This window comes from Geospiza fortis, unplaced genomic scaffold, assembly GCF_000277835.1.
Source record: "Geospiza fortis unplaced genomic scaffold, GeoFor_1.0 scaffold13, whole genome shotgun sequence".
Taxonomy (NCBI): domain Eukaryota; kingdom Metazoa; phylum Chordata; class Aves; order Passeriformes; family Thraupidae; genus Geospiza; species Geospiza fortis.
Window position 1 is genome coordinate 1,517,283 of NW_005054384.1, and position 26,644 is coordinate 1,543,926.

Consider the following 26,644-nt stretch of genomic DNA (forward strand, 5'->3'; position numbering starts at 1 on the left):
AAACCTCATTGTTGTAAGTTTTTAAGAAAAGGTGCTCACCTTGCTGTGAATTGAATCCAGTTTCAATCCAACCCTATGTGTGTGTGTGATTGAATATAAACTGAGGCTGATGCATAATTATTATGTGGAGTTGACAGATAATTTCCATGGAGGAGCAGGACTGTGTGCAATTAAATTGCTGAAGGAATTACATGGACAATTATCATATATTTTGGGTAATGAAGAAATGCCAGCTCACTAAATGGATGTCTTCTGAGTAAACAGTTATGTTCATTTCTAACCTCATTTATATAATGAATGATATGCAAACTGCATTTGGACCGTAATAGATGCAGCTCAGGTCACCAGCCAATTTAAAATACATGTAAATAATACAACCCCCTTGCAGATATAATTAGTGCAAAGTATCACATTTGGAGCTTTTGCTCTTGGAAATGGGGGCCTTAATCTCAAAAACTGGTAGACTCATTTGCCAAATTGCTGCACAGCTTCACCCAGCCTTCTGCTGGTCAAAGAAATAAGTTACTCTTCCCCCTGCATGAGACTTTTCACCTCCTTTCTTGACCTCCTTAACCCCCAACTGTCTTTTTCTTTCCTCCCCTGAAACAAAAGCAGGCTCTTAAGGTCATTTTTCCCCCTCCCCAAAGTTATTAACTCTTGTGGATAGGGGCCACTTCCATTTTAACTCCATCAGGTGTTTCACAGGAACACTGATTTTTCCAAATTATGCCCTACCAGAAATGGTGATAAATCCTTTTCAGGCTGTGGAAGCAGCTGTCCCCCAGACAGTCCATGACTGACTGATCCCACTGCACAGCAGTTTCTCTCAGGTTCTCTCTTGGTGATTGCACATGTTTTGTCACCAATTTTTTTCTTAGCTTTTCATGGATTGATCATCCTTGGCAATTCAAAGGCCATTGGGGTGAGGGCAATTCAAGTGCAAGCAGATGTACTTGAATTTTCTCATGCTTCTCCCACTGTTTCAGATGAAATTCTTGGAATGTTAGATTATTTTTGTACTGAGAAACAGAACACATCCATACACATTACTTGCAGTACCAGGCTGAGATAGAAACCTTTTTAATGGCAAAGTTGTTAATTCAATCTTTAATTACTAGAGGAAAGGCTTAAATAGGTTTAAACTTCGGTGTGTTTTTTGAATTGACATTTTTCCATTTAAATCAAAATTTGCAGGCTTGGATTCTAAATAATTGTAGCAATTACAAAATTAAACTTGTAGTGGATCTGGATGGCTCAGATTTCAGGGGTACACTCCAGCTACAGAAGCTGCTGTTGGATTTGAATATTGAGAACTTTGGAGTTATTTGGCTTAAGGATGGAAAGGAACCATTAACAAAGAAATGAGTGTGGGTTTCAGTGCAGGAAGCGTGGGGGCTGCTGGGTTTAAGTGACACCTAGGCTGCTTGCTCTGTCCTTCCTCCTGTTTGAGGACAGGAGGAACCATCTTCCTCTTGACTTTCTCTTCCTTTTTTGCTGTGAGAGAGCAGTGCAGCTCCTGGAGGTTTCTCCTTTCCCTCCACCCTGTCTCAGTTCTCTCCCCTCCGTGGATGCCGCTGGTGAAATTTGCCTGCCTTGTTTGGGTTGAATTCTACCACGTCAATCATCCTGTGGTGCAGGAAAGAAAGAAATCACTGTGAAACGGGTGGTTTGAGCCACCTTTCTTGATTCCACTGAGACTGGGCTAGAGAAATCTAGTTATTGTGGTTTCAGCTCTATTATTTACCCTCTGTGGGGCCTTTAACCATTTGTTTAACGTGTGATGGTTTACAGCAGGGCATTATTTTACCTTCCCATCCTCTAAGCTAGCAGGAAGCTACACTGGCTGGTGCTAACCCCATGCTAATAAACTTGAGCTCTCATCAACCTGTATGAGCACAGAGTCCTGTTTATCTCAATTAAAAATCATTTGTCTGGCTCACAGCCCCTGTAAAGGACCAAGCAAACAAATCCTTCACGTGTCTTCATCATTGCTCTGCCTGTGGAACCTCTTAATGGGCTAATTGCCACAGGGGCAGAGTGAGCACTTTGAAATTACAAAGGGCTTTTCTGGAACTCAGTGTTAATAGTTAATTAAGCAAAGTAAAAATGTCATTTGGTTAAGGGCATAGGTAAATTTAAGAGATTAAATATTGTCTTTCCCTCCTTCTTTTTTAATTAAAATCAAGTCCCATTGAAGATCTATGCCTTTTGGATCCATATCCATCCCCCAGCAAAGTTCGTGTTCTTCCTTGCGCCCTGCTGTAGACCCCTGGCATAATATGAGATGTTTAACCTAGGAGATCTTATACATTGCTTTAGACTTTATTTTCTTATTAGAAGAATGCTCTAAATTTTTTGTCAAGAGAACTGTACTGGGAGGGCTGAGGTAAGCAGGGAACATTTCTCTCAGACTGAATCTTGCTAACTAGGATCAGCCTTGAGGCAGATTGACCCCTGAAGACACAGGTACTGCTATTTTGGCAAAGTTCTCACAGAGGAGTTTGCCTGAATGCTGCTCTGTCACTCTTGCTCAAGCAGCAGGGTAGGTGATGTAAAATTAATAAGCCACATGAGTCATATACACATGATACTGTATTTATAGCAATCTTGGAAGGGCTCATTAGCATGCATTAGAAAAGTACTTTGATATTCTGCAGTGAAAGATACCATAGCACAGAAATACAGAGCATTTCCCAATCGTGATAGCAGCTTCAGTAAATTCTTCAGTTTAAGACTGAAGTGCTCCCAAACTTCCTGGGAAACTGAATTATGGCCTAACAAGTCTGTGGATTGAGCCCTTCCCACATTTCATTTGTACCATAAATCACACAGTTTTTCTCATCTTCCCCAGTCAGCAGAGCCACATAATTAACCAAAACCATTCTTTCATTGCTGTTTGTTAACGTAGTAGTTGGGACTGTAGGCTCAGCTAGTGAACCAAAACGTTCTCCTTTGCTGCTGAATTTGGAGTGGGAGGAAGCATGGTGGGGGAGATAATGTGAGGACAAATTCCTTTTCTCCTCCACTCTCATTTGTTTTCAGGACTGAGCTGCCTTGTGAAAGGCAGAGAGGCAGAGTTAAGGGAGCACATTGGGATTAGTCACTGGAGTGGTTGTGCACAGAGGAATACACGATTATGTCAGGCTGGCTTTTCTTGGTCTCTTGTCAAAATGCACTGCTTCTGTGCACAAAACCAGAGCAAACTTAGCAGAAGAATTTTCTGGGCTGCCACGACACTAGAAAATAGTTCACAACTGGAGGCTTTTCAAACAAAATTATTTGATGAGGTTCTCACATTGCTTCAGGTCAGGCTCTTGTGTGTTAAGGATAGTGTCTTTCACACAGAACAGAGGAGATGCAGAACCCTTATCCTTTTGGGGGGCAAAAAATGAAAGTTAAAATAGATTTATTATCCCATAGCTGTGCAGAATGGCTGCAATGCAGGCTGAAGGAGCTAGTGAGAGCTCCTGGTAGGGCTGGAAACCTATTGGGCTGGTTGCTAGATGAGGTAACCAGCTTCATCTCCACAGGAGCAGCATCAATCCACATCAGGCAGGAGCAAGGAAAAAAAAAAAACAAATACAGAAAGAGAGAGACTGAGGAATTTAACACAGATAAATTGGTTGGAGACACAAAACACTTCTGTTTCTGGTTTTTTAAAATTCATTTTAAAAGTGAGGAACATAAGAGCAAACCATATGCAAGTTTTATATGAAATATGCCTCCTATTGATACAATTTTTAAATATATACATGAAGCAAATTGACAGAAGCTGTTGAAATTTATTACAAACCTTTGTATAAAGGAGGCATTCTTGATTGTTGATGGCAAGACAGTATCATTTACAGGGAGCAATAGGGGCAGAAGCAGAAATAGGCATTTGTGTTTCCTGCTACTGGCAGAATAGGAGGCAGGGAATGGGAAAGAGAGGCATCAAATAATGGTAGCTAAAGTATTGAGTGGAAAAGGATAAAACCTTCGTCTGTGCAGGAAAACCAGTGTTGCCTTGATTTTTAAGATTTTCTAAGCCTTCTGATGTTTACATTCTTGTAATGAAGTTTCTCACGCACTTTCTGTAAATAACTTGTTTTACATTCTTTTATGGAGGAGGAGAAATTTGATGGACTGTTGGTTTGTCCAGTGTCATTGGAGAGGTGGCACTGTCACCCTCCAATCCACTGCCACTTTTAGAAATCTATAAATGTTGGAGTCAGAAAATAAACTTCCCTTTTTTCACCATGAGGACAGCAGTGTGTGTGCTCGCGTTGTTTCGTGTCCTATAGTGACAAACCAGTGAAAGGATTCAACATGAAAGCTGACATCATCAAAACACACAGGAAACATGTTTTAAATATTAAGGGCTCACTTCAACTCTTAATTATCTAGGATAACAGGAGCTGGTCTAAACCAAAGTCAGGAGAAATAAAACATTTATGAGCAGAGCTCTAAGAATGAGAGGATTGTATCCACCTTGAGAACTGACAAAGAAAGATGTGGTGTTGAACTGGAGCCAGCAGAGAAGGGCAGAGCCAGAATGGCTGGAGCTGGGCAAGCCCCAGATTTGATCACCCAAGGTGCAAGAACTGCTCTGATGGGTGGTGGCTGCAGGGGTTTTTTATTCACAGCAAACAATGCTGTGTCAAGCCCCTTCTGCTCCCCCAGTTTCCAACATGACACAAATTCACTAAAATAAACCTTGCTGTTCCCCACCTGGTGCTGCTCCCCCTGCAGAACAAGCCCTCCCTTTGATGACTGAGACACAGAGAAATGTATTTAGCTTCTCAAATTGCTGAATCAATTTTTTTTCCCCTCCTCCCCCAACTTCCTTGGTTTCTCCTTCTGGCAGAGATCACTGTAGCAGGAAAGAAGTCAAACAGCACATTTAATGCAGATAATTACTTCCTGGATGGTATTGGTTTTTTCTTTTGGATATGATGCCTGACAGTTAAAATTTCAAAGAAAAAAAATCTCAGAGGCATTTAATTAAATCTCTCTTAAAAAAATAAATCTGTCTTACCAGTACAAATTCCTTCTTATCATTTTTTTGTGTATGTAGAATCAAATCAATTAGTTCTCACAGTTGTAGCTTCTTCTGCCCTTTGAGGAGTTTTGTTTGAATTATAATCATTATTCTATCGGTGCTCTTGGTCTTTCTCCCTAGCTCCTCATTCTTGAACTGCTTTTGCTAAATCATTCTGAAATTTCTAGGAATAGCTCACATGAAACAAACCGAAACCATCCATGTAAGATGTAGACATCAATAATATTCATAATAATTTTTCGAAATTTAAGTGTGGATAATATAACATGCAAGATTTTTAGCTTCAGGTAAAATACTTGAGGTCTCTTAGAAAACATAAATTAACATTAACATCAGCTATATTCAGGCCAGATTGGGCAGTTGTGTTTTTCTGAACTGCGTCTGAATGAGAGCTACTGGCTTTTCCAGGACTGCTTAGTAAACCAGCATGGTCTTTTCCTTCCAGCTTCTGTTTTACCATGTGTAGATGCAGACTGCTTTTTTCCTGGCAGAGCCATCATTTTGTGTGTTTGGAATTGATTATTTGTCATGTGAGTGTAGCAGATTTCAACCAAGAATGGTGCCTCAAAGCTTTTTTTTTCACTTTTTTTTTCCTTTTTTTTTCTTTTCACCTCCTTTTTTTCCTGTGGGGTTTTTTTTTCCCTTGGTTTTTTTTTTTTCTTTCTTTTTGTGGGAGCAGGGGTTTCCTGGGTTTTTGTTCTGATTTTTGGGGTTTTTTTTCTGTTTTTTCTGGATTTTTTTGGGGGGGAGGGTTTCTCTGCGTTTTTTTTTTTGGTTGGTTGGTTGGTTTTTGGGGTTTCTTTTGTTTTGTTTTTGTGGGAACAGGGTTTTTTCTGGGTTTTTTCTGTTTTTTTTATTTTCTGGATTTTTTTCTGGTTTTTTTTTTTTTTTGTTTTTTCTGGTTTTGGGGAGCTTTTTGGGTTTTTGGAGGTTTTTTTCTCTTTTATTTTGGGAGGGAGTTCTGGTTTTTTTCTTTCTTTTTTTTTAAACTTATTTATTTTTTGCAGGGGCGGGGGTTTCCTGGATTTTTTGGGGGCTTTTTTTCAGGTTTTCTGGTTTTTTCCTGTTTGTTTTTTTTTTTTCTGTTTTTTTGGGTTTTTTCTGTTTTTTTTTGTTTTTCTGTTTTTCTGTTCTTTTATTACTCAGTTTGATGTGGAAGATGGAGTTGCTCTGTAAGCCCTTAAAATTTAGAGGCAGCACAATGCCTTGCAGGCTGAAGAGGCTCCAGTGCTTTGTGCTGCACTGGGCAGACAACTGGGCCTGTTTTTTGTTTTTTTTTGGTTTTTTTTCTTTTTAGCACTGCAAGAGGAAAAAAAAACTTAGATTTGCTAAGATCATACCTGTGTCACTTCATAATCATTCTTTAGATCTCAAAAATCTTCTGTTCCTGCACAAACTCCTTGTCAGGTTAGGGAATCAGTAACGAGCGGTGTCTGAGATAAGAGTACCTCGAGTTTCGTAGCGGGGTGAAGAGGAAGATTTTGAGGAGTTCAAATACATCAGCACCAGCCTCATCCGAGGCAGTGAAGCTGTTATGTGCTCACAAAGGTCTCTCTGGACTGCAAAGCCATGCAGGGCTATGGAGATGGGGCTGTTTCGTTCTATTTTTGCGCTGGGAACAGTCGGTGTGGTGTGGCTGTTTGATCTCACACTCGTTAATTGCTGTGGGTTCCAGGAGCATGTGCCAGTTTTGTTTCACAGCAAGAGCCCTAATCATGAATGACTCCTCGGTGCTGCTGTGCACTTTCAAATCTATTCTGGGTTAGTGGAAAAAGTCACGCTTTATGACAGTGTGAGGCACTTGGAAAGAGCCTTTTTCGTGACAGAGGTTACACCAAGGCAGTGTATTGAGAGAATAATAGATCTCCCAAATCTGTATTCATCTGCACGTGTTGTTTTGTACATAATGGGACTTTCATCTGGCTCAAGGAATACAGGACAAATTATTTCACAAGGATGATATGTCCTTGCACTCTTTCTCCAGTGAATTGGACACAAATAGGTTTTCCATTACCATCAGTCATGCATGTCTCTTTTTTCCCTTTCAAGTAGAGACAAATGGGGAAAAAAAATCCAAGATTTCCCCAGCTTCTCGTTTTACATGGCCAATACCAATTGCTGCTCTTTGGAGCATGGTCTCTAGTCTTTGGGTCTAATTTTCTTATTTGTGTAGACATTCTGTGCTTGTGTGCAGCTTCACAAGGATGTTGATGTTTTTTCCCTGTCTGCCTTTTTGGAATGCAAAGTGTGAGGACTGAATGAAGAGCTCACAGGGCTAATAAGGCAAGAAAGAAGAACGCTGTCAAACTGATTACAGTTTATTCATAAACACGCAAATACTTAGTGCAAGCATGAATGTTCACTTTCACATGCATGCTTTAAGTGCTTGCAGCAGCAGAGATAAGGACAGCATGGCTCATTTTGTTGCCATAGGTAAATACATTTTTTGTTTATAGACTGAACTATGCCAGCTGATTGTGTTTATGGTCCTAATCCTTGTGGTAATTTAAGTCAGTCAGTTTTGCCTGGTGCTTGAGCTCAGTGCAGAGTCTATTACTGGTGCTTCATTAAGCTGTGGGGAAGCTGTTGCCTGCAAATGACTTTTGCTGCTGTGAATTGCAGGGAGCTCAGGGTGCTGTTGGGTGATGAGTTTCTCCTCTGGGGTTTGGGGGGATGGACAGAAAACTCCATGGCTTGCTAAGCCTCAGGTTTCTTCTGTGAGAAAATATCACAGAAGCAGAGCTACAATACTTGATGTAGCCTATTGTCAGCCACAAAAACAGAACCCCAAAGAAACACCAGCCTTCTTCCTTCTCTGCTGCTTTAAACTTCCAAGGGCTGGTGGGAAACAGCTTGGGCAGGAGGATACTTCTGTCCATTGGCTCTCCTGGCACCTGAGTTAGGAGGCAAAAATTGCATCCAGAGTAAACCTGAGCTGAGAAACAACATTGTAGACTGATACTGGAAATAAAGAGCTTTCACTGCTCTGTGAGCACACTGGAGTGGAAGAGGAGGGAAAACTGAGTGTGGTCAGTAGGGACCTGGCAGGGAATAAGTAAATAAAGTGATTAAAATTTAAGAGGGCTATAAATAACTAAGAGAAACCACTCATTTGGCTTGGAGATGAAGCTGCCTCTGTTACCACAGGGGCTCAGTGCTGCCAGTGTGCCTTTTCTTACATCTTTCTGTTGTACATGAAGGGCCAGGCTGGGAAGGTGGAGAGGTTTGAGGGTGCACGTTTAACTTAACATAAAAAATACCTTGGTGCCCAAGGTATCCTTGTGGTTTTTTTGAAGGATATTGTAGATAATTATCTGGGTTATAAGACACCATATACACTTATAGAACTTTCCTTGTGACTTTTTATGGTCAAATTTAGGAAAAAAGAGTCACGTCAGTTTTGTAATTCTAAAGTACAGGCAGGTGTGCTCCCAGGAAGATCATGAAAATATTTTGGTTCATTCAAAGTGTTGGGTAGGACCTTAGGCAATGTATGTATTGCTTGAATTTGAAGTGCAGGAGTTGATGAGATAAGAGAGATTTGTATATTTACACTGTAGTTATTGAGAAATTGCCACACTAAGTCCTGCAAACGGCAGTCAAACAACCAGGCTAAATGTATTTTTGCTTGGATTTTATTTATATATTTATATATAATTATTATATTATGTATTATTATATATATAATCATATAATTTTTCTATATATAATTATATATATATAATGCAGAATGACCAGTGCTTATGTATAGAAGCACCACTTGCTGTGAGTTAAATAGAAGACAAAAGATCCATGTCATCATCCTTCATCCTTATCCTTCCCTTTTACTGGCAACAAAAATACTTCATAAAATGGAAGAAGAAAATTACAGCATAAAAAAATACACGGTGAACTAATATCTAGAAGGTAACTAGAAAAGAAAACCATTATCACTTTTAAAATGTGCATTTTCTTAAATGTCAGAATGATAGGATTACATATTGCATTGTCTAGCAGCCTGAAAGCTTTTTATATTAGCAGTGAGTTAATGCCTATGAAATAAAGCTCAGTAAATATTTACTGTGGTCTATGACTGGGAAAGGTCATGTTGACTCATTTAAGGCCATGCTGTTTATAAATTCATCCTTTTCAGAAGACACTACAGAGGTTTAGCATCCTGAGTTAAAATTAGGAAACAGCATTCAGAAAATTTATATTTTTGTTTTACAGTCAATTCTACTGTAGGGAACAGACTTCTCATTGCCAATTTCCACTCAGCCTTTTCTCAGCTGATTTCATCTCTCAGTTTATTAAGCCTTCTCTTGCCTGGCTAGCCATTGTCATGCCTGGGGAAAAGCTCTGTCAGGTATTAAAAGAGAAATATATAAAAGAAAGCTAATGGCAAAAGTTTAATTCTTTCAGTTCTGCACTCTCAGGGTCTGTAGCTGCCAAACCAGACAGAAATTTAATGTGTCTGCTCTCCATGCCATTACTGCTGAGCTACCTCAGCCTGAGATATTGGGCTGATGAATGTATTTGTGGTGGTTTGACTGCATCCCTGTTGGCCACTGAATAGCTGCCAAGTGTAAACCCCACATGACCACAGCAAGGAATAATAATTTCTGTGAGGAGAACACTAAACCTGCAGAGCAGGAGGCTCAGCATCACCTGAGAGACCAAGACTTTTATTGTTCTTTGAATGACTTTTTAGCAACCTCACTTCGTAAACGACTCAAAACAAATTAGGAGGAAGTTTCAGGGGTTATCACTCTTTGGCAGCTCCAGAAAAGAGACCTTGATCTCCTGATTGATTCTTTGTACTCAGGGCCTGCCTGTGTCACAGAGGCAAAGGATTTATGGACATGCTTGCATCTTTTGCTGACTAGGACCTTCCATGTGCTTAAAGCTATTTGCCTTGCTCTGTCATGGCCATCATGCACTTTTATACTGCTGAAAAAGAGAATAGCTAAACAAAATTGAAACCTTATAATATCAATTTGGACAAGAAAAAAAGACTAGGAGCCGTAATACATAAAAATGACTTTAAGAATCTGAATTGCAGCTGCCATCAAATCATACACAGCTGTTTCTGTTCTCATCTGGCTCTTGGTGTTTAAATGGAAGGTGCACAGAGACAAGCATCTGCAGGAGGCAGCTTGTTTAAGGTTAAGTGGGCAAATCAAATTCTTCAGATCCCTCTCTCCCTACAGAGTAGAGAGGGAAGCTGGATGATAAGATTTGATGCCACACCCAATTTTTATTATGATAAAATGAAGCCAGATTAATCCCACACTAAGCACAGAAGTCTCATCACAAAGTTCTGGCCAGCAAATTTTTGAGGTGTTCTTATTTAGGCAACAGCAGTCATTGTCCCCTGGGCAGTCTCTTGCTCTGGGTGGCACTTTTACATCTGGAAGGACTTTCCAGCAACTCCATTTCCTGAGCTCTTTGTATTCACTCCTCTCTTTCTCTTCCTTCAAGTCAGCCTCTGGCAGTTGTGCTAAAAACAAAATGCTTGGTACACTGCAACCAAATAAATCCTGCTGGAGCTGTCCCTGCAAGGCAGGGTGGCAGTGACAAGTTCTGAGCCTTTGCAGCATTGGAGTTTGGGGATGTTTATGACTTCTGAGCAGCACACTGCCAGTGTGACAGAGCATTCTTCTGTGGGTATGAACTTAGCAGATTGCTACAAATGGCTGAACTGAGCCTAAAGCCACGCTAGAAATGAATTGACAATCAGGCTGGAGCTCCAATTGAAATGTTCTGTGTGGATTTGCAATTGACCCTGTGCAGTACAAAGAGTTACAGAGCTCATCTCTTGCTAGTAATCAGGGAAATGGCGCTGTCAGCTTGCTTCCCTTTGAGCACAGGTCAGAAAAAAGCAAAAACCAAACCCCCTTACCAAGCAAAACAATCAATCACACTCATACACACACACACCCTTTACCACAGCAAATACTTCAGCAAGAAAAATTACCATTCATCTGCAGAAACTATATATAAATAACTAGAGAGAAATCTCAAGAGCTTGTCTCTTCATCTCTTGCCAGTTTAGAGAGCACAGGGGCACCACAGGGTAATCAAAGTGCAGAACATCAGGTTCCACTTGGATCTGAAAACAAAATAAAGCTGTACTTGAACCTGAGTGAGCAATCTTCCAGGGATAGGCACAGCCACATTACAGTTATGGCTCAGGGAAGAGGGGTAGTAAGCACAGAATATGAAAACTGCTGATCTGGATTTAGACTTGGATTTTCCAGACATGCCATGACTCCTGTGACCCATGAGGAAAGGGTGTTTGCAGCTTTTTTTCTGGGGAGCTGAGGGGCAGGGGGTGATAGAAAAATGGCCATCAATAAGGCAGACCACTTGTTTAAGGTAAGCACCAGACCAATGTGAAGTCACAAAACCAGATTTGGAACAGGTTTTGGTTTTTTTTTTTTTTTTTTTTTTTTTTTGGGGGGTTTGGTGGGGTTTTTTTTTTTTTTGTTTTTTTTTTTTTGAGGGTTTTGGTTTGGTTTGGTTTTTTGTTGTTGGTTTTGGGTTTGTTGGGTTTTTTTTATTTTATGCATTTATTTTATTTTTTAGAAATGCATCCCAATGTCAAACCCTCTCTAGTAGTCTCAGAATTTTGAAAATACTTAAGGGCACTTTGGTGCCTAATCCCCTTTAAAAACATTTTCAGATATGGAACAAAGAAGTAGGATTCTGGAATAGCCCCTATCTACAAGTAAATTCATTGTTCTCTTATTATAGATCAACATGGGGGGGAAGAGAAAGTCTCGTTCTCTTCCACTATTTTCCCTTACATTGCTTTGTGATTACAAATTAATTTAATAACCACTTTTATCTCCAATTTTTCTGACAAGTGAGAACTGTTAACTCCCTCCCAGCTGTGCTCTTCATAGATAATGTAAGTAGCAAAGCATTGCATTCTGCCTTTGGGAACTAGTTCACTTGTGCACATATGAAGGGTATATATGCACCCTATCAATTCAAAATTGAGGCATTTTCCACTCTTGCAGCACCCACCAGGTCAGTCTCTACCCCTCTGTCATACTCTCAGCATGCAGTATGAAATTCAGCTGCCTCCAATCCAGTTCATCTCAGCTGCACAGCACTGCTGGAATTGTTTTCTCATGATGCAAAATCAGTCCTCCCGTTCTGTTGAACATCAGGAATTTTCTGTGTAACTTCCTAGTATCACCTTTCAGCATCAATAGCTGTTCAGAAGCTGGTTCAGCATCAGCAGCTTCTGTTACAGACTTCCATTTTTGGCAGAGGTGAAGCCACAGTTTTGGAGCTGAAGGACTGAGCATGAATGAATTTGTCCTTCACCACCCAAAGCCACATCTCCAGTGTGTTCCCTCTCATCTCCCAGCGGGGCACTTTGCAACACCTCAGAGATTTGTTTCTCACCATGCAAGGAGAGACTTCTTTCTAATCATCAAATTCTTCAAAATCTACCTGAACTTATTGCTCATTTGGTCACTCTGCCTTCTCCTTCAGCCTTGTCACGAGGTGATCTGTTCCTCCCTCCTGGGATGGGCAGTGAGCTGCAGTTGCAGGTGGAAGCTGTGCTTAATTAGACACCATCCTTAATTGCTGGATGCTGCGTATGTTCTCAGGATAATGTGTACATGGAGTTCATCTTTCTCTTCCTTTCCCCTTACTTGCTCTTTTTTGGAAATTAGCAAGGGATCCAACCAACACCTCCCACCTGGCATGTGTTCAGCTCTGATCATTTTACCATTGGTTCAGGCAGAAGTTTGCTCTCATTCTTGTCCCAGAGAGCAAGGATTGACTGGAGAAGGGCCCTTTTGGTAGAATTAAGGGATTTGAGGCAATGTGATATGTTTCCTGTGCCCTTTTTCATTTTCTGTTATTCACATACAGGCTCAAGAGGGAAGATGCATTTTAATTAAAGCACAAGGTTCATCTGGCATGTGTTTGGCTACATCCACAAGGGATGGCTAAACTTTAATTGCAGAGGCTCCTTAAAGATCTGAGTTGGAGAAGGGAAATCATATTTTCTTTCTTATCAAAATCATATTTTCTTTCAGCAGAATTAGGCTTTTTTGACATCATTTTAGTACTAGGGAAAAGCTAAAAATCTAGAGTGGAGAGAAACCAAACTGTATCTGCCTGGGTGTGAATTCCTGGTGTATTTGGGGTGCACACGTGCAGGGAGAAAAGCCATCCTAGAAGCCCTTACTTAGTTTTAAACCTTGTTAACATCGAAGCCTCTGAATCACTGTGCTTGGGTGTTGCCCTCTGCACTAGAAAGATGAGCTAGAAATATATATTTAGCAATAATTTATCAAGTATTGGACATGTTAACAGTGGGACATACAGCTAAAATACATTAGATGTAAACCTTACTGAAATGAGCATTCTGGAATCTACTTAATGCTGTCGTAGTAGCAGTTGATTGTGTGAAGAAATATTTCCTTCCCGGTTATTAACTTCAGAATGGCAGCAAAACATGGTGGGCTGTACATACCATAATGATGTTTGCTTGAAAAAAAACCCACCCCCATGTTATGCATCTGTGGGCAGAGATGGGAAAAAATACTCATCCCTTTAGAGCTGTCTCCCAGAGCAAAGAAATGTGGAAGCTCATTTATAAAATATGACCAGAGGATTGTTCTTACTGGCTTTTTGAGACTCAGAATAGCAACAGGGCTGAGGACAGTATTCATAGAGCAGAATGCCAGAAATGATGTGTTAACCTGAATCACAAACCATAAATTATTGAGAACTGCAGCTTTTGCTATCTTTTTATATGTTAAAATATTCCTTTTTGCATGGAAAATCTTAACTATACAGATTTGCATTTTTTTTCCCGTGGAGTATTTCTTCTGAGGTGTGTTTATTAAGGGATGATCTTTACACAACCTGTGGGAAAGTGTAGATAAAAACAAAAGCCTCAGAAATAAATATCCTTATTTTCCAGAAGTCTTTACATTTCTGTCAGAAGGCTGTAACGCTTTTGTTCACACTTTTGAAGATCATGTCAAACAATTCTTTCCTCTTGCAGTCAGCACTGAAGTCTGTGCCTGCTCCAGAACTCACTGGAACACGTGGAAAGCTTAGGATGTGCTTCCCCAAGTTCTTTAAGGGTGTCTTTACCGATTTTGTTTAAACTCTAGGAGCTAATGATAGCTAGCAATTCCAAGGAAGCATGTTTTGCAATAGTACTTATTTCTCATCTGCTTTCTGTGGTTGTAGCAAAGGCCAGGATCCTGAAATCTGGATCCCAGTGCTCTTTTTTGTAAGGCTTGGACTCACTGTACCCAATGACAGAGGACTGCAGGAATATTGCCAAGCTGGGGCCATCAGCCCTTTGGCTGTTTAGTGCTTTTTCACAATTAATTCCAGTCTTAGGTGAATCCACAGGTGTTCTGTCTGAAAAGGTCATCCTGGCTTAGTCATTCCTTTTAAGTACATAAGATTAAGTAAGATGAATCGTGGTAAGAATGAGTCATCAAATGATTTAGAATGGAATGAACATTATTGGCCACCAGGACAATATATATCAGGGTGTAGTAGAATCACTCACTAAATAGCCAATATTTCACCCAAGAGGTCTGGATATAGTAATGTTCAATATTTTCTTGTACTTGCATGGATGTTATTTTTGTCCAGCATCATGCAGTAGGTGATCAGTATGGTGCCTGAGAAGTAGATTCTCATAGCTTTAAAATTTGTTCCTGCTTACTTTGAAAATTCTGTGAATGCTGCAGTATTTACTCTGTAAAAGCTGACAAAAGTCAGATTTGTTTGGGATTTTAGTTCTAGTTGTCTGGCATTAGATAAATGAGATGCAGTTACCAGTACTTTAATTTTACAGAGCTGATGAGTGGCCACAGCTCCCCTTAAAGTCAGCAGAACTTGTAACTGCTTGCACTTCTGGTAATTGGGTTCTGGCACAATGTGTTTCAGAATGAGACATTCAGAAGCTAGAGTACTTAAAATCAGTAGTTGTTTTGCAACTTTGATCTCTTCCTCATGTGTAAAACTCATTCTGTTATATGGAAATAAACCGAGGATATAAACTTCTGAAAAGAGGACTCTGAGCTCTGCTGCACACCATTTATTTTCCTATTACTCTTTGGATATTGTTTATTTGACATGTTGTATATCTCCTTGCCTCCCCTTCATTTTTATTTTAATTGGGACCTGGTTATTGGCTGGAAATTCCACTAACATGACTCATCCCTGCGCTGGAAATGGCTGTGAACAGGCATCACACTGTGGGATTTACTTCCCCTCCCTCCTTTTTTTCTTCTTCTAAGTGCTTTATCGTGGCACGAGCTTGTAATAATAAACCAGGAAGGAAGTTGGAGCTAATCATTTGTTTCTGAATGCACAAGCCCTGCCAAACTTCCCCACAGGCGTGAAACAGCCGCTCAAGCTGTGACACCAGCAAATTAAATCCTGGAGGTAGCTGACCAGAAGTAATGAAATGTGTATTTACCATACTGATGCTGTCAGTCTTAAGACACACTGGCTTTACAGTCTAGTTAAGTGGGGCACGTTTGTCACTTGCAGTGGTGCTTAGAGAAAATACTCAGCTTTTTTTCTTAGCCTTCTTTTCAAAATCACAAGCCCAGTGCTGGCTGGTAACCCTGACCTTGTACAACTTGAAGGATGGATGGCCAGAATGGTCTGTTCTTTTTGAAATATATTCCAAAGGAGATAAATGATTTCATCTCGTGACATGTTAATTACCTATTCTTTTTATTGATCTCTGATCTGCCCTAGAAATTAAAGGCTAAAAGTTACTTCAAGAGCCAGGGGATAATAAAGAGCAGATGTCTCCCCCATACCATGTGTCCCCTGCATGCAGCAGTTGGAAAGCACACGGAGGGACACACAATCACTGGAAAGGGGCCACTCCAGAGAGGGATGCATCCTGCAGAGGGGCACAGTGATGGGCTGGATGGGGCACAGGGTTGCTAAGGAGATGGCCCTCAAAAAATGCATCATGCAGCAGTGCTTCCAAAGAATCTGGACATGGATGAGGGAAGTTATCATTTCATAATCCTCACATGCTTAAGGTGATGGAGGACTCAAAAAAAAAGCTATTTATCCCAGGCAGGTGTCATAGGTAACAACAGGAAATGTCTGAGAGTTTTATTTAGCTGGGAGAAGCATTCCATGCTAATTCTGTGGGAGTTGTTGAAGAGGGCTTGTGAATTATTTGCTGAATAGTGCTTGCTGTGGATTCAGGAAAACATTGAGGGGGGAAAAAATAAAAGCATGGTCTTCATCATGGTTAATACAATACCCATGGAAGAATCCAGGAGTAAAATCACAAACCCACATGAGCATTGCCTGATATCTAATTATATCCTAGGAATGTTCATGACTCTGCAATTAAATGCTTAATTTCCAGCTGTACTTGATTAGCATAGCAATGAATTTATAGCATCCAGCTATAAGGAACTTCCTTTGAACTGTTTGTTGGCACATATAAATTCATTTGGCACTTTGGGCTGGTTCTCTGTAGCCAGGTAGGCACGTGGAGTCAGAGCTGTGGAATTCAGTGCCAAGGCCAAGGGAAGGCCAGAATAATTTCAAAGACAACACTATTCTTTTTCCTCTAGTGAAGCATTCAAATGCAAGTCTGTGGAAGGTCAAAACCCACAGATTTCTGTGGGATTATATATGAACTGCAAGCTTAGTGTGTAGAAATAACCTTGCTGAGTCCTTGCTTGGTCTTGGAAGACAGCCATGGCTTCTGTGATAGAATAGTGCATGTGCTTCTGGAAAGCCAAGACACCTGTGCCTTTCTTCTCTTTTTTCTCCTGTCTTCCCACACCAGGAGGGCTGAAGGATTGATTCCACATTTTCTTAGTGAAAAGGAAATAGGGAGGAAGAAGGATAAGAGAACCTCTACTTGGTTTTGAGCAGATCTAAGCCTAATCCCCAGTTAAATGTTTGAGTCTCTGTGAATCCAAATGCTAGACTGGGATTTAAGGCAAAATACAACCACTTGAAATGCAGAATTTTGATCTACTCAAGGGTAAGCCTGTTGAATTCAACTCAGGCTGGGGAAAACACATGGAAGCTTTTTTGTAGTTGTAGTTTTACATTATAAACCTTTTGGAGCAATTGCTTTGCCATCTGTGAAAAATTACCCAGACTTCCATACCAAAATATTCTCCCACTGATAACATTGGCAGATACAATTTTAACAACTTAAAAGTAATTTCTTTAAAAGACTAACTAAAGCAAACCTCAAATCAGCAGCTGAAGTTGCATTGCCTCCGTTTTTAATCACAGGCTTGGAGCTGTCTAGACAGGTTATCCTCTTTGGGCTGCACTGATTATGTGCTTTGTGCCATGTTCTCCTCTTGGATCAGATGGGAGGGTTTGCTTAGGGGCTCTGTCTCAAGCCTGTGGCTTTGCCTCTAGGGTGGTGTAGCCTTAGGTACACTGTAAATGTCAAAGCCCAATGATAATACCATCAATACATGGAAAGACAAACTGCTGCTGGTTTAACTCTTACACTCCAAGAACCAATTATTTATTCTTGGCAAATTTATTTCTGTTGTTATTGTTGTTGTGGGGTTATTTTTCTTCTATCTTTTTTTTTTTTTGAGGTGTTTTTTGAATGCCAGGAGTTGGCAACACCAGATGTGTGAATTTCAAATAGGGATCCTGGTTCTTGCAGCATAAATCCCAGAAATATTGTTTCCATGGAAGAACAAGCACTAAACAAAACCACAAGAAAATAGGAGGTAGGCTGCTAGAATTAATCTCTGAAGGGGGTCTCTAGCTCTCTCTGGTACAGGAACAACTTGATCAAAGAAGTTGCAAGCTAAAGTTCCACCTTTCCCTGAGAGCTTTCAGCCTGTGAAACATGAAGGAAAAATATACTGTGGAGTTGAGAACTGAAAATACCAGATATTACTGTTTTCATGGGGGGGTAAAATAATTATAAGCTGTGGTGTGGTCTAATAAACAAAAAGGCAACTCTTAAAGTAAGCTTGAACTTTTCCTTTTCATTAATTAGCATGAATCTGTTTTGAAATTCATGTAGAGAACAAGTGCTTCTCCTGACAGCTGGTTTGAAATTAATAAAAAGGAAAGTGTTTTCAGCTGGCAGTGGCTTAACACGCTCATGATAGATGAAAACAAGGTTAAATTGCTCCTTTCTCTCTACTACTAATAAAAGAAATATTGGAAATTAAATGCTATAGCTTAGGAAATAAAAAAGTGCCAGCCAAAACAATGGACATAGTGGTGAGAGCTGCTTAGCTCTTGGTCCTTGCTGAAATGGGCAAATATGGTTAATGCAATACCCATTTGGAAAAGCTTAGGCAGTACCCAAAATTATTCTTCAGTTGTAGGCTTTCAGAATATGTTGTGTTGAGGAATATATGATCCTGTTTCTGCAAGATAAGAGTCTTGATTTAATCAACTCTTTTTTTTGGGATTTAAATGACATTGAGGCTTTTTTGGAAATCCTCTTGCCCTGATACCCTTTACAATCTCATCCTCCTTCTGCTCTACTTCACCTTTCTTCATGAAAGGATGACAGAGGCTTTATTCCTCAAGGTGTAAGGAATGGAGTATGTGGAGTACCAGAAAACACACAGCAGGATCCAGCCTCTGCTGCAGAGAGCCTGGCCTCTGATAATCAGATACCTGTGGACTCTGGCTGACTGCGAATTGCAGCCTGAAATAATTGCTCCTGTTTGATGTTAACTCTCCAGTAGAATACAAGACGTAACTTTATTGCAAATATGAATATCTTTTGAATAACAAGGGAAATAGGTAAAAGTAAAATACTAGATTTTACCTCAACAAACTCTTTATTCTTGTCTTGCAGAGTGTAGAACCCTTCCAAGTTTTGGAAATATGAGTATCTTATGAATAACAAGGGAAATAGGTGCAAGTAAAATATTGGATTTTACCTCAACAAACTCTTTATTCTTGTCTTGTAGAGTGCAGAGCCTTTCCAAGTTGCTGTCAGAGAGGACAATTGTATCATTGTGTCCCTGGAGGCATCAGACGTGGTGAGCTCATCCTCTGTCTATGTTGTGAAGATAGCTGGAGAATCCAAGAACTACTTTTTCCAGTTCGATGAATTCAATAGCACTTTACCTGCCCCTGTGGTTTTTAATGCCAAATACCATGGCCTGTATTACATAGTGACTCTCTTGGTGGTCAACTCAAATATGGTTTCCAAGTCAGCGAGATCAATCACTGTGCTAACCAGTAAGTAACGTCTTATTCTTCTTTTCTTCTCTTTCTTGTCTGTGTGTGTGGCTTTTTTCCCCCCAGAAGTTCTTCCTGTGAAGAAGGTTGGGTTTGGTTTTTTTTGTCAATGGGTCCTGCTTGTGTGTAGGTTGCATCCCTGTGTGAAAACAATAGGGAAGAAGTTTTGACAAGGTGTAAGTGAAAATTCACAAGGTGTGGGCAGGAAGAAAGGAAGGGTTGTAGGTTTCCCCTGGCTGGCCCTTCCTGAACACTGAAGTGTAACATACTAAACAGCGTGACGAATGAGCCCCCCCTTTTCGGATATTCATCCTAAACCCTTCAAACTAGGACTTCCAAATATCTAGTAAAGGGCAAGACAAGTGTTGACTGACATTTCAGTGTAAGCGCTCCACTTATTTAATGAGTTTTATTCTGTTTCAAATGCTATTGTTTAAATGCTATTCTGTTTGAAATACATTGTTGTTTGACTGCTAATATGTGGAAGCAATACCAAACTTGGAAAGCAGACACCAGTCACCAAAACCCTGTGTTTCTGCCAGTACAGCTGAAGGTGTTTGTGATGGAGAACACATTTCTAGTGGCCTGTCTCTTGCTATTTCCAGGTGCATTGATCCTGGGGGAGACGTGTGATTTTGTTCGCTCTGTCACTGTACAAAGTACCACAGATGTCCAGCTGTGCTTCTGACTCTGAGGTTCCATGCGCCAGCCTGGAAACTGAAAACAATTTGTAGAATAGAAAATTATTTCTTCATCTCAAAGATGACAAAAAAATCTGTTTGGATAGAGCCAGACTAATTTTTTGTTGGGTTTTTTTTTTTTGGTTTTTTTTTGTTTGTTTCCCTAAATGGCACATTGGATTGTATGGGTAGTTTTAGTTGTATTACATCTGAGGAACTGTTTGTATTACATTTGAGGAATTGTTATTATTTTTTGTACCTGTGTTATTGTGTCAATGAGGAAACACCATCCACAGTAATAACGTTCAGAGCATGTTAAAATAGGTTCATGTGTTATTGAGTGTGGTGCCTAAAATTCAGGATTAATGAGATTTTATATCATCTATACATTCTTCAGCCTTCCCTTGTGTGCTCAAGTTGTGCCCTGATGAGGAAAACCATGAGAGGTTCCATAGGAAAAGTATCATGTTGTTGGGTAATGCAAGAACTGAACAATTTCAGGGTTCACAGGCAACCTGAATTTCCTTTCCTTTGACTGCTTTAACCTTGTAAGCAAAGTAGTAATTTTAATCCAATTTTCTATTTTATGTTTGTTTCCTTCAAAGAAAATAATTAAAGCACCTGTTGTCATATACAACTGGAAGAAAAAGGCCTCACTATGCATTCTTAGCAGGTTTTGGGTGCTGCATTTGCAGTTGTGCAGCAGAACCCATTGCTCTTTGATTTCCAGAGCCCACAAGGGTCTCTGGTAGCAGGGAAGGTGTGACCCAGGCTGGCAGATGGTGCACACACTCCTGTGCAGGGAATCTCTGAAGGAAGCCAGAGTCACTCAGCCCACCAAAGCCAGCCCCAGGCTTCCCATTTCTGGCTCAGGGGTTTCCACAAGGTGTTCCTGGGAAAGTATGAGGCTGGGGGCTCCAAGGGCATGTCCTGTGTCGCTCTCCCTCATCCAAGGCTTGATGGTTTCACCACTCTTGGGTTTTCTGTGATTGAAACGGCCCCCAAGGTATTAAAAGGTCTTTTTTCCCAGCCCAGCGACTAAAGAAGAAGTTGAGATTCCTCAGCTCTGGTTTTCAAGGTTGTTTATTTTCCCTTACCTACTACATTCTTTCTCTGACCTGCTGAGACCTGTCCAGCAGGTTGGGTTGTGGCACAGTGACCGCCCTTGGGGTGGTGTTTGCTTTTTATACTAAAAACTACATGTACTTTATTTACAATAATTTTCCAATACCTATCACCTATGTTAGACAGTCTGTCTCTACTCTAAACCAATCCAAAAGTGCCACCATCACAGCAGAAGATGGAGGACAAGAAGGACAGGACACGCCCAGATTTCTCCATCTTGCCTCTTGGACCCCCATTCTAAATCTCCAAAATTCTACTTTTTCACCCTGTGACAAATTCACTATCATTCTACTCAAGCCCTTGTGGCTTGTAACTCTTCACAAAGTTGGTAATTGTTTCCATGGGCTAAAATCAAAGGCACAGGTGTTTGTGACTCCGTGCCAAGGCCTCTGAGCCCCCTGCCAGGGTCTCAAATCACCCAGGGCAGCCAGAGGAATGTCCTAGGTTCCGACACACCTCCTGTCTGATAGGGTGTGCTGGCAGCATCTTGGGGTGTCCTGCTGCTCCCTCAGACCTTGGAAGGACCAGGGATCCTGGCACTCAGCCAGTGCTGCCAGTGGGACACGTGTAACAGAGAGAGAACTGGGGATTTCTCTGGTTTTTGCCTCGACAGAGAGACAACCACGATCATGGCAAAGAAAGGGCAGTCCTGCAGGCAGCATTGAAGGGTGCTGCACTGAACTTCAAAAGTAGGCTGTAAATTGTGAGCTTTGGAAGGGAAAGGATCCAATCTCCTCTGTGATATTTTCTGTCAGGCAGACTGATGAGTGCTGGCTCTCTTGCAGCAGCCTTTGCTCCTGATTTCATCTTTTGGAGCACAAGGCTACAGGACTGAAAGTAAATTTGGAATGAAAAGGCAGCGTGGCAGGGTGGGATTTTTAAGGTGTTTCAATACCCTTCAGGTTTTGAGAAGAGTTCTTAAAACTCCTTTTGTGACCACTGGTTTCTCCTACAAAAATGCATGATGTGTATTTGGTTTGTTGCTGGGTTTTTCCTCGTCTCATTGGTATTGTCCACTTCCTGTTTTTCATAATTTTATTGACTATCAATTAACTTGATTTTTTTTTGGCAGATAACAATTAGGATAGATCTATATTTTTCTTTTTGCCCTGTGCTGAGTGTTTAATATTCTTGGTTTATTAATCATGCAAAGACATATAACTATCTAAATTATTCCATCTATATCTTACACATGAAAGAATGGCACATTGCAATTAGCTTCCAGTACCAAATTAATTCCTGCTCTAACTCCATTGGTGTCAGGAGAGCTTTACCAGTGGCAGATTGACCCCATTCATTAGGCTGCCACAAAATAAATCAGTCAGGATAGCCAGTGATGCCAATGTGGTTATTCCCAAGGCAGTACTCACAAGAGTTTTTTTGGCATCTCCTGGAGACTGCAAAGGAGATACAGCTTTTCAATGTGTGGTGGAGGTCTGAGTTTCACACAGAGCTGTGTGTACCCAAAAAGTGTTCATCGAAACAAGACCAAGGTGCCTCAAAGACATTGCCTACTTAGAAATTCAGTGAGAGTCGTGAAAGACCTCTGCTTTCTGGTGGTAAATCCTGATGACATTTCCTTTCTCCTGTTCATGTCTCCCATCAACATGCTACATCTAAGGGAACTGGCAAGAAAAAGCAAGAGAAGAACAAATTTAGAAGAAGAATTTTTTTTTTCATCCCTTAACGGGTTTCTGGCCAGAAAAACATTGAAAAGCTAACAAAATATATATTTTATGCATTATATAAAGACATATATATGTGTAATTCTTCATATAAATGTATGGGCATAAATATGTATGTATAAAAATACAAAATCATGTCACATAAATATACCTATAACATAAAATCATAGTATCATTTAGGTTGGAAAAGATAATCAATATCAACCATTAACCTGACACTGTCAAGTTCATCACCAGACCATGTCCCCAGGTGCCACCTCCACATATTCTTTGAATACTTCTAAGGATGGCAACTCAACCACTTCCCTGGGCAGCTTATTCCAATGCCTGACCACCTTTTCAGTGAAGTTTTTCCTCATATTCAATGTAAACCTTCAGATTTGTCAGGCACAATTTGTCCTTAACAAAGCCATCCTGTCTGGGATCACTTCCTTGTATTGCATGTGAGCATGTCACCCATGCACATTTTCATGTGTATATGTTCCTTTTGAGAATTCCATTGTTCATTTGGTCCTTTTCTACAAGACTGCACAGTTCTGCTTGTCTCTGATTTGAAGAATTTCAGGGTTCTCTCATGTTAATCAAAAATACCACAAGCTGTAGAATTTCCTCGTTTAGGCTCTGTGGTCCAGATTGTTGCAGTGAAAAGGATGAGCTATTTGAAAACTCTTAGATACTCTTAGAAACTCCTTCTTAGATAAGAAACCTGTAACATGGAATTTTAGCACAAAATAGCACTTTTTGCTTCTGATTCTGTAGCAAAGTTGTGTTCAGCAAATTTGGCTCTGTACATCACTGAAGGAGAAAAATGGAAACCCTGACTGCTTTTTAGAGATCCGTGCAATGGTTTTGAGAAGAATAATTGTGAGAATCTCATCTTCCTGGCTGGATTCCTGTGAGTGCAATTGTGCTGTGCCTGTCAGAGTCACCTTCCTTCCAGTCTGGGCAATGTTGAAGCAGTTCTGGTATCTCACACAACTGTTTCAGGCTTGCTTTCCTCTGCTCTTGGAGCTTTGGCTTTTCAATGGGGATGGAGTAACTCTGGAATTTGTATAATTTATTTAATGTTTGACATACTTGACTGAAAATTCCGCCTTATTACTAATTGATTTTAAAGTAGTTTATGAAATAAATTAAGAGCACATCTGTAAGATCAGTGACTGATATTCTCACTCACTCATCCTACATTTTCCCAGCTTGAAGCCTTATTTTATTCTTCCCAGGGTGAGTCATACCCATATAGCATCTTCTTTTTTTTCTTTCCATATGAACTGTCAGCTTTACCGTTTATACATTTGTAGGAATGGGGAAAGCTGTACATTGCAAAGATATTGTGTGCTGCAGGAAAAAAATGTGCCTCTGCTGGGAATTGGAGAAATCTGGATCTGAGGATCTCTGGTGGTAATTAAGAGCAGCTCTGCCTGGCTTTTTTATTTTAGCTGATGATTAGGAGCTCTGAGTGGTAAAATGTCTCATTGTTTCAAAAACTGATGGTTCCTTATATACGTGACTGTGAAATATATTCCCTTTAGGGGGAGTTCTGCCTCTGTGTCTCCTACAAAAATATTCCCCTGTAGAGGCCAACAGCTGCTGCCTGGGATTGATCTCCAGCCCTCAGAAAGTAATTGGCATTGCACCCAGTTAATGCTCTGTTGTCATTGTGCCAGATGCTGCAGGAAGTGATTCAGCAGGTCCAATCCTTTCCTCTGGCTTGTTAATGGATCAGGGTTCTTTAACTCTGAGCTTCAGAGGGTTTTTTCCTTAATGAAATGTGAAACTTTAGTCCTTCATGTTTTTCTTTCTTAAAGGATGATGTGAGACGCCTTTAAAAAGGCTGGTTGTCTGTGGCAGCCCTAACTTTGAAATGTAACTCACAACAGCATCTAGGTCCATTAGGGCTCATCTTCTCCCAGCAAATAAACCATGCTATCCTCGTTTTAGGGTGAAAAAAACTTCTCCATCAGAATCAAAGAAACAGAAAGAACTGCAGCCTGCTGTAATTTGCATTGTAAGGAGGATCTAAACAATTGGCCTAAATCTGTTCAAGAGCAATAGCTATGCCTTTGTTCTTGTGACAACATTATTTTTTAGGTTGTGCCATCTTTTTACTTATCGCCCTATGTGGCCATGTAGAAATTGCACTATATGTCATCATTGCTCAGGTACTATTTTCACTTCCATTCCCCCTTCATAAGCACAATATCACTATTACCTATCATGAACTTGAACACTGTGTTCCCAAAGTATTGAACAAGAGCTTCTTTAATCTCAAAGATGGTTTCTTTTTAACAAGAGATAAAACATCCTAAAGTTTACAGCATAATGGAAGCTTTACCCTGGCTCTGCCTTACTCCCAGTAATGGTACAGCTACATAAATAGTACCATCTGGGGAGAAAATTACATAATTCACAACTTCATCCTGTAAATAAAGAGAATTACCCATGGGGGCTAGGTCACTCCATTAATTGGGCATCTTTTTTATAAAAGTCACAATATGGAGGTAAATAATGATTAATCTGGGTTCCAGTGTGAGAAGCAAGAGATCTCAGTCCCACATGTAATGCTGGATTCTAAGCTACAGCAATAATCAATTCAATTTGTAGAGTGACCCAATCTGCACATATTACAAACAAACTGGTTTGGATTGAAATATGGTACTTATTTTCACAGCACTTTTTCCCCCTGAATTGCAAATATTAATGTGTGTGACACAAACTGAATGTATTAATGGAGGATTTAGCATTCAGAATTTTTCAGGGCATTGGAGGAAGATGTTAGGCACATTTATTATGCTGTCTTGATGCTTGTGTAATGTAAGTTATATGCTAAATGCAAAATGCTGGAAAGGCCAGGATAAACAGAGAAGCTGAGTTTCCTGTAAACAGATAAAATGGGAAAGCAGCTGCTACAGAAGCAGCAGATTCTGAGGCACTATGAAAAATGGCAAATTCAGGTCTTGATCCTGCAATCATGTCTATGTGTGTATAATATAATCTCCAAGTCTAAAAATAAAGAGATTGTAAGTGAAGAGGTACTTTAAACTATTAAAAGGGACAGTGAAATGCTCTAAATCCCTTCTGTAATATGACTTCAGCATAGTACAGGGCTTTTATAAAGCTCTAAGTATTAAATTTCTGTGATTCCACTTTATTTAGCCTATTTCTTGACAGCCACTGAAATCTGTGACAAGCTGGATCCTAAACACTGAAAATAGCAAAATTAAAAAGACCAGACTGTTTATGCTCTGAATTATAAATATAGATAGTAAAGAGTGGCATTTTACATTCTTTAATTTTAATAGCCCTAGGAGCAGTTAGTAAGTGAAAGACAGAGCATGATGGTTATCTGCTGAGCATTCTTTTAATTTCACAGTGTGCAAATAGCTTTTGATGTGAAGATTTGGTGCTGAATGAAGTAAGATAATGGGAGGATCTTTAAATTGCATTATGCCACTCATGCAGCTCTGCTAACATCAGCCACGAGCAGGGAGAGGATAGTGAGAGGAAGAGAGCGACACGAAAGAGAGTCTGTGGTGATTACCACTTAATTCAATTGTTGCTTAATTAAATCAAAGCATCAGGAGGAAAAATCATCTGGATTAAAAATGAATATAGCTTCCATCCTTTATTTGATTTGTTGTAGGAAGGAATAAATGGGGGTAATTGAATCACTGGCACAAGAAAGTTTCAGTAATTCTTTCAGAAACGAGGAGATCTCAGATGTGAATGAGATAGCAGGAGAAAGCCCAGGGCACACCCACCAGTGTGGGAGATGCCTGCACATAAGCACTGTGCTATTTAGAGATTGTTATTGACATTTAAACCACCCTGGTGTGCTGTGTGAGCTGTGATATGAACCCTCTGGCCATGTGGGGAGTCATTTCCACTCTTTATTTCTGTGT

General features: G+C 40.2%; 1 protein-coding gene across 1 annotated transcript in view; it reads left to right on the plus strand.

Annotated features, from left to right (window-relative positions):
- The window catches only part of PTPRO (protein tyrosine phosphatase receptor type O), a gene marked incomplete at its 5' end in the record, with an annotated part of 148,049 nt that overhangs the window by 63,921 nt on the left and 57,484 nt on the right, over positions 1-26,644 (plus strand). Inside the window, one exon of the mRNA XM_005425300.2 lies at positions 18,979-19,252. Within this exon, the coding sequence (XP_005425357.2) occupies positions 18,979-19,252 (274 nt within the window). The remainder of the gene's footprint in view (positions 1-18,978; positions 19,253-26,644) is intronic.